At 54.1% G+C, this 11,240-nt stretch overlaps 1 protein-coding gene across 1 annotated transcript; it reads left to right on the top strand.

The window, feature by feature from the left end:
* The first annotated feature begins 418 nt into the window (after positions 1–418).
* On the top strand, positions 419–11,168 carry HEXA (hexosaminidase subunit alpha). Its single transcript, XM_034066160.1, has 14 exons — positions 419–662; positions 3,863–3,982; positions 4,659–4,724; positions 4,876–4,922; positions 5,188–5,298; positions 6,106–6,207; positions 6,291–6,423; positions 7,216–7,396; positions 7,689–7,775; positions 8,121–8,193; positions 8,542–8,719; positions 9,023–9,113; positions 9,518–9,622; positions 10,378–11,168. Exons 1-14 carry the CDS (start codon positions 419–421, stop codon positions 10,439–10,441), a joined length of 1,602 nt encoding a protein of 533 aa, XP_033922051.1. The 3' UTR covers positions 10,442–11,168.
* Positions 11,169–11,240: the final 72 nt, after the last annotated feature.

Genomic DNA, 11,240 nt, shown 5'->3' with positions numbered 1-11,240 from the left:
TGGGAGCAGAGCCCAGCCCCTCCTGGCTCCATCCTCCTGTCAGGCACTTGTAGGGAGCCATCAGGTCCCTCTGAGCCTTCTCTTCTCCAGACTGAACCCCCCAGGTCCCTCAGCCGTTCCCCATCTCTCTTGTGCTCCAGGCCCTGCACCAGCTCCATTGCCCTTCCCTGGCCCTGCTCCAGCACCTCAATGTCTCTCCTGTAGCGAGGGGCCAGAACCGAGCACAACGTGAGGCTCTGTGGGTTTATTTAACGGTGAAGAGCCGCTCGCTTGGCTCCGGACCTGGCGCCGCTGGGTGAGGCCGCTCTGAGGTGTCCGCGGCCCGCGGGACACGAACCCGGCCCCGACCCGGCCCCGTGGGGCCGAGCTGCCATTTGGCGGGCGGCACCGCCCTCTCCCTGAGGCAGCGGGGCACGACATGGCGGCGGGACGGGCTCTGCTCCGGCTGCTGCCCGTGCTGCTGCTGCTGCAGCCGGCGCCTGCCGTGTGGCCGCGGCCGCAGGTCCAGCTCTCCCCGCCCGGCGGTGGCCGCTGCCTGCTGCCGCCCGCCCGGTTCAGCTTCGGCCACGCCGCCGGCTCGGCCGTGGGGCCGGGCTGCACCGTGCTGGAGGCGGCGTTCCAGCGGTACCGGGCGCTGCTCTTCGCCGCCGCCCGCCCGACCGGTGAGGCGGGGTGCGGGCTGCCGGCGGGGCGGGGGGCTCGGCGCCGTTGGAAGCGTGGTTGTCCTTCCATGGATGGCGTTATTCTCAAAGGAACCCCCCAGAGCCAAACCCAACCCTTCGTGTGTTCTGGGGGATGTGCTGCTTGGGAACCCCCGGATCGCCGCGGGCCAGCAGCGGCTGGGGTTGATGGTGGCCATGGGCTGGTGCCGCAGTGGCTTGGGTTGCGTCTCCCGGCAAGTGCAGTGCCTGTGGCACGCACCTCTGGAAGCGGAATGCGGTGCAGGTTGTCTCTCAGGGAGTTAGGCTCTTGCTATCAAGACTTGATCTCATTGTTTTATTTCCCCCAGATCGTGTTTCAGCTCCCCAGCGCTTCATTTTGCTTCCTTCTCTCGTGACTGCTGTTGCAATTGCTTCAGCTCCAGTCGTTTTTGCTAGTCTTGACTCTTCCTGCTCCTAGCAGCTCCTAGTGTCCAGTGTGAAGCAATCCCTTAGGAAAGACTCTTGTTGCTTCATGCATGTTCCTTCCAAGTACACATCCATGCCATGGAGTGCTCTCCAGAAGGGTTGCTAAGCATCCCGAGGCAGCGTGGCTTTTCTAGCTTGTGGATTCATCCTGAAATTGTAGGGCGAGAAGGGGAAAGGCAGAAGCTTTGAGAGCCTGGGCTCTAGAGGATTCCTGTGCCCAGACCTCTTTGTGATAGCACCCACTGCGTGTCCGGGGTGCAGTGCGGGGAGGTCCCTGCTGTGTGTGCAGGGGCTGGGGGGCCGGCGCACACGGATGCTCGGTGGCAGCGTGGGTCTGTGGCAGCCTGGAGGGCTGCATCTGGGGAATGTGAAACCCTTCATTCATCAGAGAGAGCCACTGATGTGCTTCTGAGTGTTTAAATGTGGGTCTGAACTGCGATCAGTGTTCGTGGCCCTGGGAGCCACTTGGCTTTGTCTTTAGCACGTTGTACTTGGACCAAGGCAAGTTTGAGACCCTGAGAAAGATCCATTTGACTTATTTTATTTCTTCAACTCTTGTAAGTAGTGATAGAAATAAAGTTTGATTTGGGAGCTGAGGAGACTCTTTCTTTTTTGCTGCTAGGAACTAACCTTAAAACAGCAGATAGAATTATTCACATTTTCCTGTTCATCCCAGAGGGAAAATGTGACCATCACATCACTTGGTGAAACTGTGCGATCATGAGATTGAGCTCGTGCTCATCGCTTTCCATACACCCTGCTTTATGACACTACACGATTAAGGCTTTTCCCCTCTTTGCCTTCCCTTTTTTCTTTCCAGCTGGATGGTTAGTAAGAACGGGCAATGGAAACCCCGGATGGAAGGGAATAGTGTCTATGAATAGAGAAAATAAACAGCAGAAACCATTTTCTCATGTGTATCAAGAATCTGCTATGTCAGTTTAACAGCAGGCAGGATTCTCTCCAACCTCTCCTTTCATTCTGGACTTCAGGCATGAAAACAGACCAATTTAAGAGACATATAGGGGTCTTTGCCAAGCCCCTGCTCAAAACAAACCAAACATGAATTGGAGCCAACTTTGCAGTTGGGTCTTGCTTCTCAGGGCTATTACCAGCTGCAATGATGGTATTTCCAAGGGTGGAGAGCTGGGCCCTTGCTGGAGTGTTTGACCACCCACCAGGTGAAGAATTAACATATCTAATTGGATTTCCCTTGCTGCTGTCACCTTGTCTGTTGTCCTTCAGCTGGACAGCTCCATGACAAGTCTGGGAGAGACCCCAGTCGCTGTGTGGAGCTCAAACCACCCGCGATGTTTTACTACTGCTAACCTCCTGCAGTTAGTTATTAGTGCCCTTATCCTCCGGTTTATGACTGTAAACTTCATGACGTTCCGCCTTCATGGTGAATGGATCACGTATCCTTGGTGCACCCACCTGCATAGCCCTCTAGGAGCGACAGTGGTGGTGCATGCCTGCCGCCGGCTTTGGCAGTGTCTCCCTGGGCAGGTTTAAACGTGGTTGTTGTGGTGGGACCAGTTCTGCTGTGGCACCTCAGCAGAGCGAGCGTTTCCCGTGTCCCCAGGCTTGAGAGCAGGCGTCCCTGGTGAGCAGTGCCTTGCCGAGCAGAGGGAGCAGGTCCTGCTGTGCTGGTGTGTGCTCGCACATCTGCCAGGTTGCCTTGGCTACCAGTTTGTCTGCAACCAGAGGAAAGCTCAAAACAGGGCTATCTTCTAGCTTTTTCCCTTCTCTCCACGGAGGTTTCACCATTCCGTCCTTGAGGAATGTGGGTCTCTGGCTCCTGCAAGCTTTGGAGCATGGGCTCTGCATTCCCCCCAAACACTGGTGGTGCCATGATCTCTCCCAGGTCTGCTTGGTGCCTGGCTTCTGACCAGGCTTGCTCAAAGCCAAGCTCCTTATTTTTAGTGACCGTATTGAGCATTGACTCTTCCTGGGAATGCTGTGGGGTGCAGACATGGAGTTGGCTGTGAGTAGCAGGGTCTCACCCCACTAACCCACCCTCTTCCTGGCCAGACATATGTGTCTCAGCAAAGGCTGAACACCTCTGGGAGTTGGGGGAACAATTCCAACGAGGTCTTGGGCTTCTGTGTCCTCGGAAGTGCTTCTTCCAAGATAGAGAAGTGTGGCCAGAGCTCCTGCTGGGGTCTGAATACAACCAGGTTTGTTTTCCAGCCACTGCTCTCTGCAGAAGGTGAGGTTGCAGCAGGCTTGGATTAATTCCCCACCCTTTCCTGCAGGGTTTCTTCGCTCTGTCTGTCACGGGTGGGGAGGGTAGCACAGCTTTTGGGTTTGTGCTTCATTTCCCATGGTTGGGAGAGTTTGGAAACATGAATCTCTTCATGCCCCAGGAGAAGATTGGAATAGTTGTGCCTGGAGCAGGGGTTGGTGTTCAGGAGGCTGTGGGGACTGCTCCTAGACCATACTCTGATGTGTCTCCTCTTTTGTGCACTCCTTTAAGCTTCCACTGCAAAGCCTTCCCTGGGGGTTTCCTCACTTTCGTGCTGAAGGTTGGGATCAGCTCATGTGCTCCTGGTTGCCTGTGTTTGAAGGAAGACCCTGCTGAGCACCCAGTGCTTGCTCTGGGGTGAGAGGCGGTGCCATGTGTTGAAACCATGTATTCCTATGCCTCCCATCACTAGCTAGGAGGATGGTGGTGGACTGGGAGCAGGGAAAAGGGCCAGGATGGGGTTGATGTCTGTGGTCTATGTCCTTTGCAGGGAATGGACCCGTCCCCTTCTCAGAGAACCCACCCCAGGCCTTGCCCTGCACTCAGCTGCTCGTCTCTGTGGCCACACCAGACTGTGATGGGTTTCCGAGCCTGGACTCCAAAGAGAGCTGTAAGTATGGAGCTTGGGAGCAGGAGGGAATGCAGCTGTTCCTGTGCCCATCAGGTGGAAGGAGCACTATACAGCACTTGCCCCCAGTTGCAGAGAGGCAGCAATCCAGCAGTCCTTGCTGAGTTATTGACAAATGGGCAGGGAGGGAGGCGCTTCCCTAAGGGTGCTGATAAAGCAGTGGGAGAGGGTTAAAACAAAGAAGAAACCCCCAGATCTGTTCTCTGAGATCTAAGGTGCAGTTCTAGAATAGAATAGAATCAGAATCAGCCAGGTTGGAAAAGACCTTTAAGCTCATCCAGTCCAACCATTCCCCATGGCACTGAGGCCTCGTCTCCACGGTGTGTGAACACTTGTAGGGATGGTGACTGCAGCCCTGCCCTGGGCAGCCTGTTCCAATGCCTGAGCACCCTCTGGGGAAGGAATTGTTCCTCAGCTCCATCTAAACCTGCCCTGGTGCTGCTGTGGCCTGCAGCAGCACATGGAATCATAGAATCATAGAATAGTTAGGGTTGGAAAGGACCTTAAGATCATCCAGTTCCAACCTCCCTGTCATGGACAGGGACACCTCACACTAAACCATATCACCCAAGGCTTTGTCCAACCTGGCCTTGAACACTTCCAGGGATGGAGCATTTGTGTGGGGCCTAACTCCAGCCTCTCTGATGCTGTGTTTCAGACAAGCTCTCTGTCTCGGAAGGCTCCTTACTGCTTTCTGCTGATGCCGTCTGGGGAGCTCTCAGAGGTGAAGTGTGCTTTCTGTGGGACATTCCCACTCTCCCTGCCTCAGGCCTATGGGGATGTGCCTGTCTTTCCATCGACTTAGCTCTTAATTGAGCTCTGTTCCTTTGGGGGAATCCGTGCTGAGAAAGGGACTGTGTGTGGTTTTCCTGCAGGCCTGGAAACATTCAGCCAGCTCGTTGGGAGAGACCAGAATGGCACGGTGAGTGCTGGGGCAGTCAGCTCTCCGTAGTGCTCCTGCCTCCATGGGGCAGGCTGCAGTGGGGGGGTACCAGCAGTGCAGCCTCACCAGAGCCCAAGCAGATTTATGAATCCACATCCTGCCTTGTGAGCGGGTGATGTGTTACAGCTCTCCCTGGCTGGCCTCTAATGTGGACAGTGAGGGTCCCACCAACCCTGGGGACAAAGGTGACCCTGGTTTGTGTTACCCAAAGCCTTGCTCACTTCTTGATATTCTCTGTGTGCAGTACTACATCAACAAGACAGAAATCGTGGACTTTCCCCGCTTCCCTCACCGGGGACTGTTGCTGGACACCTCTCGTCACTACCTGCCCCTCAGAGCCATCCTGGAAACTCTGGTAGGGTGCCTGTGCTGGAAGATGAGGTGATTTAGTTGGGTGTCCCTTCCGCTGCCACAACTGAGCCCTCTTTGAGTGGCCTGGAGGGCTTTTGTATTGGTTTTCTGTGTTGCTCCTTTCCAAAGATCCTGGGAGCTGAGGCCACTGCATCTACAGCTCACTGAGGAAGAGCTCATGAAACCTGGGTGTTCTGGACAAAACCAGCTTGCTTGTCCCTAGATGAAGTAGCAGGTTGGGGTCGAAAGGCAGCATGACATCGATTCTTAATACACAGATGTTCATCATAGAAAAATGCTTCCATGCTGCTGGCCCTTCCCAGTGCTATGTTTGCTGTGGGGTAAAACATGGCTGTGTTTGCTCTTGAGGTAACTCACAGCCACCTTGTCTGTGTGATTTCTCAGCTCCCTTTGTAAATAGGATGAGGCAGACCCCCCTGAGGTATCTTGGATTCCTGCAATCCAGGTTACTTTCTGAGGCGGGTTGTTTCTAAGGGAAGGGAGAACAGTGACTTCTTGCCAGGCAGGTGAGACAAAGGTGAGTGGTGGTTCTGTGCTCATCCCAGGCAGAATTAAACTTCCAGGTCTCCACCACTGGCTCAGTTATAGGAAGAACAGGGCCCTCTGTAGCTCTTCGTGGTGCTGCTGTGTCTGAAGAAAGGTGTCTGAATCCCTCTTGGATTCTAGGACATGTTTAGGGACTCTGCCTTGTCCTTGTGGACCAGAGAGACGTTGTCCCCTTTCTGTGGCAAGCTGGGTGACCTTTCAGAAGGGGCAGGGCATATTCTTCTTTGTGCCTGTTCCTTCCCAGGATGTCATGGCTTACAACAAGTTCAACGTGTTTCACTGGCACATTGTGGACGACCCATCCTTCCCCTATGAGAGCTCAACCTTCCCAGAACTCAGCAAGCAGGTAACCCCCCTGATCATCTCCCAGGGGAGCAGATCCCTCCATCAGCACCTGGGAAGGGTGCTGACATTCCTGTGTTCCCCCAGGGAGCCTTCAATGCCATGAGCCACGTGTACACGGCCGGTGACGTGCAGGCGGTGATTGAGTACGCACGGCTGCGCGGCATCAGGGTCATCGCGGAGTTTGACACTCCGGGGCACACGCTGTCCTGGGGCCCGGGTGAGGAGCACACCTCCTGCTGCTGCTGCTGCTGTGAGGGGAGGTCCAGCTGTACCAGGGGCAGGAAGGGAATCTGCAGCCTGGATCCCAAACACAGGCTGTGGGCAGCTGTGTCCCACAGGCTGGCTTTGAGGAGGAGCAAACCCTTGTCTGGGGGAAGTAGGACACAATGATCCAACTTCTGGAACAAAAGCCAAAGCTAAAACATTTCCATCTCTTCTTAGGGCCAAGCTGGGTGATTTTTAGGGAACACCTGCTCTGCCAAAGCTAAGATCGTGGGTATTGCCAGGATCTTGGGTTTAACTAGGGGTACAGCTGACCAAGCTTCCTCCCTCTGCTCAGGTGCTCCCCAGTCCTGACACACTTCTCTCTACTTCAAGTATCTCCTCTTCCATATCTGGAAGAATGAGAGGCTCCAGGAAAACATTGCCTTGTCTTTCTGTCTCCTTTCCCTGCTTCCAAATGCACTGGAGTACACCCTGTGCATGTGGTCACAGTCATAACTGTGGTTGCCCCATCTGTAGCAGAAGTGTGGAGCTGGGAGGGGGTGCTGGGCACTGCACTGCTCAGTGTGTGAGCTTCTGTAGGAATCTCCCCAAAGAAGCATCCCTCCCTGTCAGGTCAGACATCTTGAGCCAGAGATTCTGCTTCTGTTTGTGCCTCATGGGCCATGCTCAGGCCTTCTGTGCCGTGGCAGGCCCTGGGTTGTGCTGAGGATCATCCAGGGGTTATATGGGGTGACATGGCCATCTTTTCCACCCTCCTTACTGTTCTGTGTTTGTTATGATCCAGGTGCTCCAGGCCTCCTGACTCCCTGCTATTCAGGCAAGCATCCTTCTGGGACCTATGGGCCCATCAACCCAATCCTTAACAGCACCTACCAGTTTGTGACCAGTTTGTTTCAAGAAGTCAGCTCTGTGTTCCCAGACTTCTTTCTTCACCTCGGTGGTGATGAGGTGGACTTCACATGCTGGTGAGGCTGAGATCAGTCTGGATGGGGTCTGGAGGGGGAAAGTATCTGGGACTGGAGTCATGATCATCTGCAGGTCCTTGGTGTCCTGCTCCCTATGCTCTGTTTGTTAGTTGCCCAGGGTTTCTGGGCTCATGGGGATGCCAGTTGTGGGAAGCCACTGGTGCCAGTGCAGCCACAGCTCTTGGAATGCCTGGTATAGCCTGGGATGGATGTGGGAAGGACTTGGCTGTGTCTTGGCCTTACTCCAGAGCTCTGGTTGCAGTGCTTTTATTCTCTTCTCTTTGGTGCACAGGAAATCCAATCCAGAAATCCGTGCCTTCATGAAGCAGATGGGCTTTGATGAAGATTACAGAAAACTGGAGTCATTCTACATCCAGAAGTAAGGACAGCTGCATCCGGGCACTGCAGCTGCAGTATGTGACCAGCAGAAATGGCTTCTGCTGCTTTGGGGACACCAGATGTCCTTTTCAGGAGCACATCCATTTGGGAATGTCTCCCTAACCCCAAAGGGAGTAGCTTACCTGTGTTTTGTTGGGAGATTGTCCACACAAAACCTGGGGCTGACGAGGAAGAAGCCCCATAAGGGGCTGTGCTTTTTCCCTTCTCTTTCAGAAGTACCTTCATGTCTTGGTGTTGGGAGTACCGATGCTGCTACTTCAGCTGTGTGCAACCAGTGGAGAGTGTAGGTGAGATGACCCAAAACTTGGTTCTCTTTCCGTTCCAGGCTCCTGGACATTGTCTCTTCCCTTGGCAAAGGTTCTGTCCTGTGGCAGGAGGTGTTTGACAACGGAGTGAAGGTGAGAGCTGCCTGCTTTCCCTAAGGCAATTGCTGGTGCTGTGGTGAGCAGTGCCAGCACTCCAGCCAAACACACTGGTGTACTCTGGGGTGCTGTGCTGGGGCTGGCAGGTGGTGGCTCTGTCACTCTGGTGTCTGTTTGAACCCTGCCCAGGACACTGCAAATGGGCTTAGCCCTCTTTCTGTTGCTTCCTCAAAACAAGATGGGAAGTGGCTCAAAGGTCAAGCCAGAGTCTGCCTCAGTTTCCCTTTGGGGGTGTTTGGAGCTGTGAATGCTCTGCTCTCAGGGAGACATGGTGCTCTTGTTGCTGTGCTGATCCCACTTGTGGTCTTCATGTGTCCTCTTCAGCTGAGGCCAGACTCCATCATCCATGTGTGGAAGACCTCCAAGCCATACATGGAGGAGATGGCAGATGTCACCAAGGCTGGCTACCATGCTCTGCTCTCTACCCCCTGGTACCTCAACCGCATCTCGTATGGGCAAGACTGGATGGCAGCCTACCAGGTGGAGCCCTTGAAGTTCAAAGGTGTGTTCCTTATGTCTCCTTCCCGTGAGGCAGCTGACTTGTCACTCAGAGGTAGCACAGGGGCTGCGTGTCTTGCTGCTGGGGTGAAGGTGCTTGAGTGACCATGTCTTTGGTTCCTGTGCTATGTCCCATTCCCTTGCTGCCAGCAGAGGACACCTCTGCTCTCCCCAGCCTGAGGTTTGAAGTGGGGGCTTTCAGATAGACAAGTTATTGCCTCCTTGGCTGAGCCAAGGTGTTACAGGCACCTGTGTGGGCAGGGTGTTATACAACACCCCGTCACCTGAATGCTGTGTCCTCTGGCAGGCAGCGCTAAACAGAAGGATCTGGTGATTGGTGGAGAGGCCTGCATGTGGGGCGAATACGTGGATGTCACTAACCTGACCCCCAGGCTCTGGTAAGAGAAGTTGTGGGGAGGTTGGCTGGAGTCACAGGGACAAGGCTTGGGCCCCTTTCCTTCACCACTGAGCAATGTGTGCCAAACACTGTGGGTTTGCTCTGTGCTTGGTGCTTGTCCCTGTCCCCTGGCAAGACCTCTGTGCTAGTAACAGCTTTACTAAGGCTTAAATGAGGGTTTGCAAGAGTGTAATGTGCTGCTGTGCACCACCACTATGTGTTTTACTGTCTGTCCTTTCTCCCTGGTTCACTTCTGATCTGCGTGTGTCTGGGAGTGGATCTTTTGATACCCAGCAGCCACATGATGCAGGATGTTGGTCAGGAAGGTGCTGGGGAGCTCAGGGCTTTGTGTGGGAAGTGCTTGAACTCCCCCTGACCTGCTGCCTCTGTCCTTCGCTCCTCAAGGCCGAGAGCTGGGGCTGTAGCCGAGAGACTGTGGAGCAACGAGAGCGTGAGGAACCTGCAGGACGCCTACGTGCGGCTGGCGGCCTTCCGCTGCCAGCTCCTAGGGTAACGTCCTCCGCACCGCAACACGGAGCGTGGCGACAGGGCCCCCTCGCTGGGTTCAGCCCCTCGTGAGGGTGGTGAGGGTGAGGTGGGCTTTCCCTGGTGCAGAGTGCACCTTGTTCTGATGGAGAGCCCCAGGTTTTTCTCTGCCTGTGCGTAGGCAGAGCTGCTTTGTGCAGTGCTGGAAGAGAAACCCTGCTGCTGGCGTGGGCTGGCGGCTCTGTCGAGGAGAGGGCTTCATGCTGAGGAAGGGGGACGTGTCAGCTATTGCCACCTCTCCTGCAGCATCAGCTTCCCCAGGAAACCTACCCTTACCCGTGGCTCCCACACATGAGCAGAAAAATAAGTCTGTAAGCACAGGATGAAAACTGCTCCCTCCTTGTCACACCTGAGAGGGGCACCAATGGCCATGCTGTGACCACTCAGACCTGACTCTGGGCTCTGCCTGTGTCCTCTGTGTAATCATAGAATCACAGAGTGGTTTGTGTTGGAAGGGACCTTAAAGCTCATCCAGTCCAACCCCTGCCATGGACAGGGACACCTTCCCCTAGAGCAGCTTGCTCCAAGCTCCTGTGTCCAGCCTAGCCTTGAACACTGCCAGGGCTGGGGCAGCCACAGCTTCTCTGTACAACCTCTATCAGCCTGGCTCCAGAGCAGAGCTGCTCCAGCCCTCACAGCATCTCTGTGGCCTCTGGGCTCTTTCCCACAGCTCCAGGTCACTCCTGTGTTGTGACACCCTCTCTCTGCTCTCTTGCCAGGCGCGGGGTCCAGGCACAGCCGCTTTATGTTGGATACTGTGAAAATGAATTTGGTGGGTTTTGAAGCATGAGTCCCACTGCCGTCGCTCTACACAGGCTGGAGGAGTGATGGTTCTGCCTCGAGAGCTGCTGGTTTGGCTTGGCCCCTCCTGCCCCAGCTTCTGTTCTTACTTTGTTGCAATGAACATTTCTGTCCCTTTAGCGTGCACCCTTTGCCTCTTTCTATTTTTATTTCTTTAAATCTATAAATAAATGACCCAAAGAGGAAAAGGTGCTTTTTCATGCTTAGCTGGGACTTAAAACTGTGCAAGGGTTATTGTTGGCAGGAGATGTGTAGGTGCTTGCTCCAGAGATGCCAGTGTGGAAGCAACATCCCATTGCTCTGGAGCATGCTGGGTGCCTGCCTGATAAACTGTGTGTTAGTCCCGGCTTCCCACCCTGCAGAGAGAAGGTGACAAGGTGTGAAGTGCCCTGTTGTCCTCAAATGTGGAGCTCAGCTTCAGGCCTCCTGCATCCCGGAGAGATCTGATTTCCCTATTGGCTCCTTGGAGAAGAGACTGGTGCTGCCACTGTCCCATGGAGCTGGAGTCATGGCTGTTGTCCACAGCTGGTTGGGAACCACATTCGGCTCAAAGCAGCGAATCTCTTAGAAAGAGTGTTTTTGGCTTAAGTGTGTGAGATCTGCTGCTATGACAGGAAACCTTTTACTGCTGAACTTTAATTTTAAAAGCTGTAGGACTTTTATTTAAAAAAAATAAGATTTTAACTATAAACTTAAAATTTTAATTTAAAAATGTGACCTTTAGAAATAAATTTTAAAACTTGGCATTGAAAATACTAATAATTCTCAAGTCTTGTATGTC

This window comes from Melopsittacus undulatus, chromosome 9 (genome assembly GCF_012275295.1).
Source record: "Melopsittacus undulatus isolate bMelUnd1 chromosome 9, bMelUnd1.mat.Z, whole genome shotgun sequence".
NCBI lineage: Eukaryota > Metazoa > Chordata > Aves > Psittaciformes > Psittaculidae > Melopsittacus > Melopsittacus undulatus.
This window is presented reverse-complemented; position numbering and strand designations above follow the sequence as displayed.

Bases quoted from the DNA above. Each gene is read 5' to 3' on its own strand.
- HEXA (XM_034066160.1), top strand. From the start codon at position 419: ATGGCGGCGGGACGGGCTCTGCTCCGGCTGCTGCCCGTGCTGCTGCTG. The intron at 6,208-6,290 runs GTAACCCCCCTG...GTGTTCCCCCAG, and splicing joins TCCCAGAACTCAGCAAGCAG to GGAGCCTTCAATGCCATGAG. The intron at 9,114-9,517 runs GTAAGAGAAGTT...TCGCTCCTCAAG, and splicing joins AACCTGACCCCCAGGCTCTG to GCCGAGAGCTGGGGCTGTAG.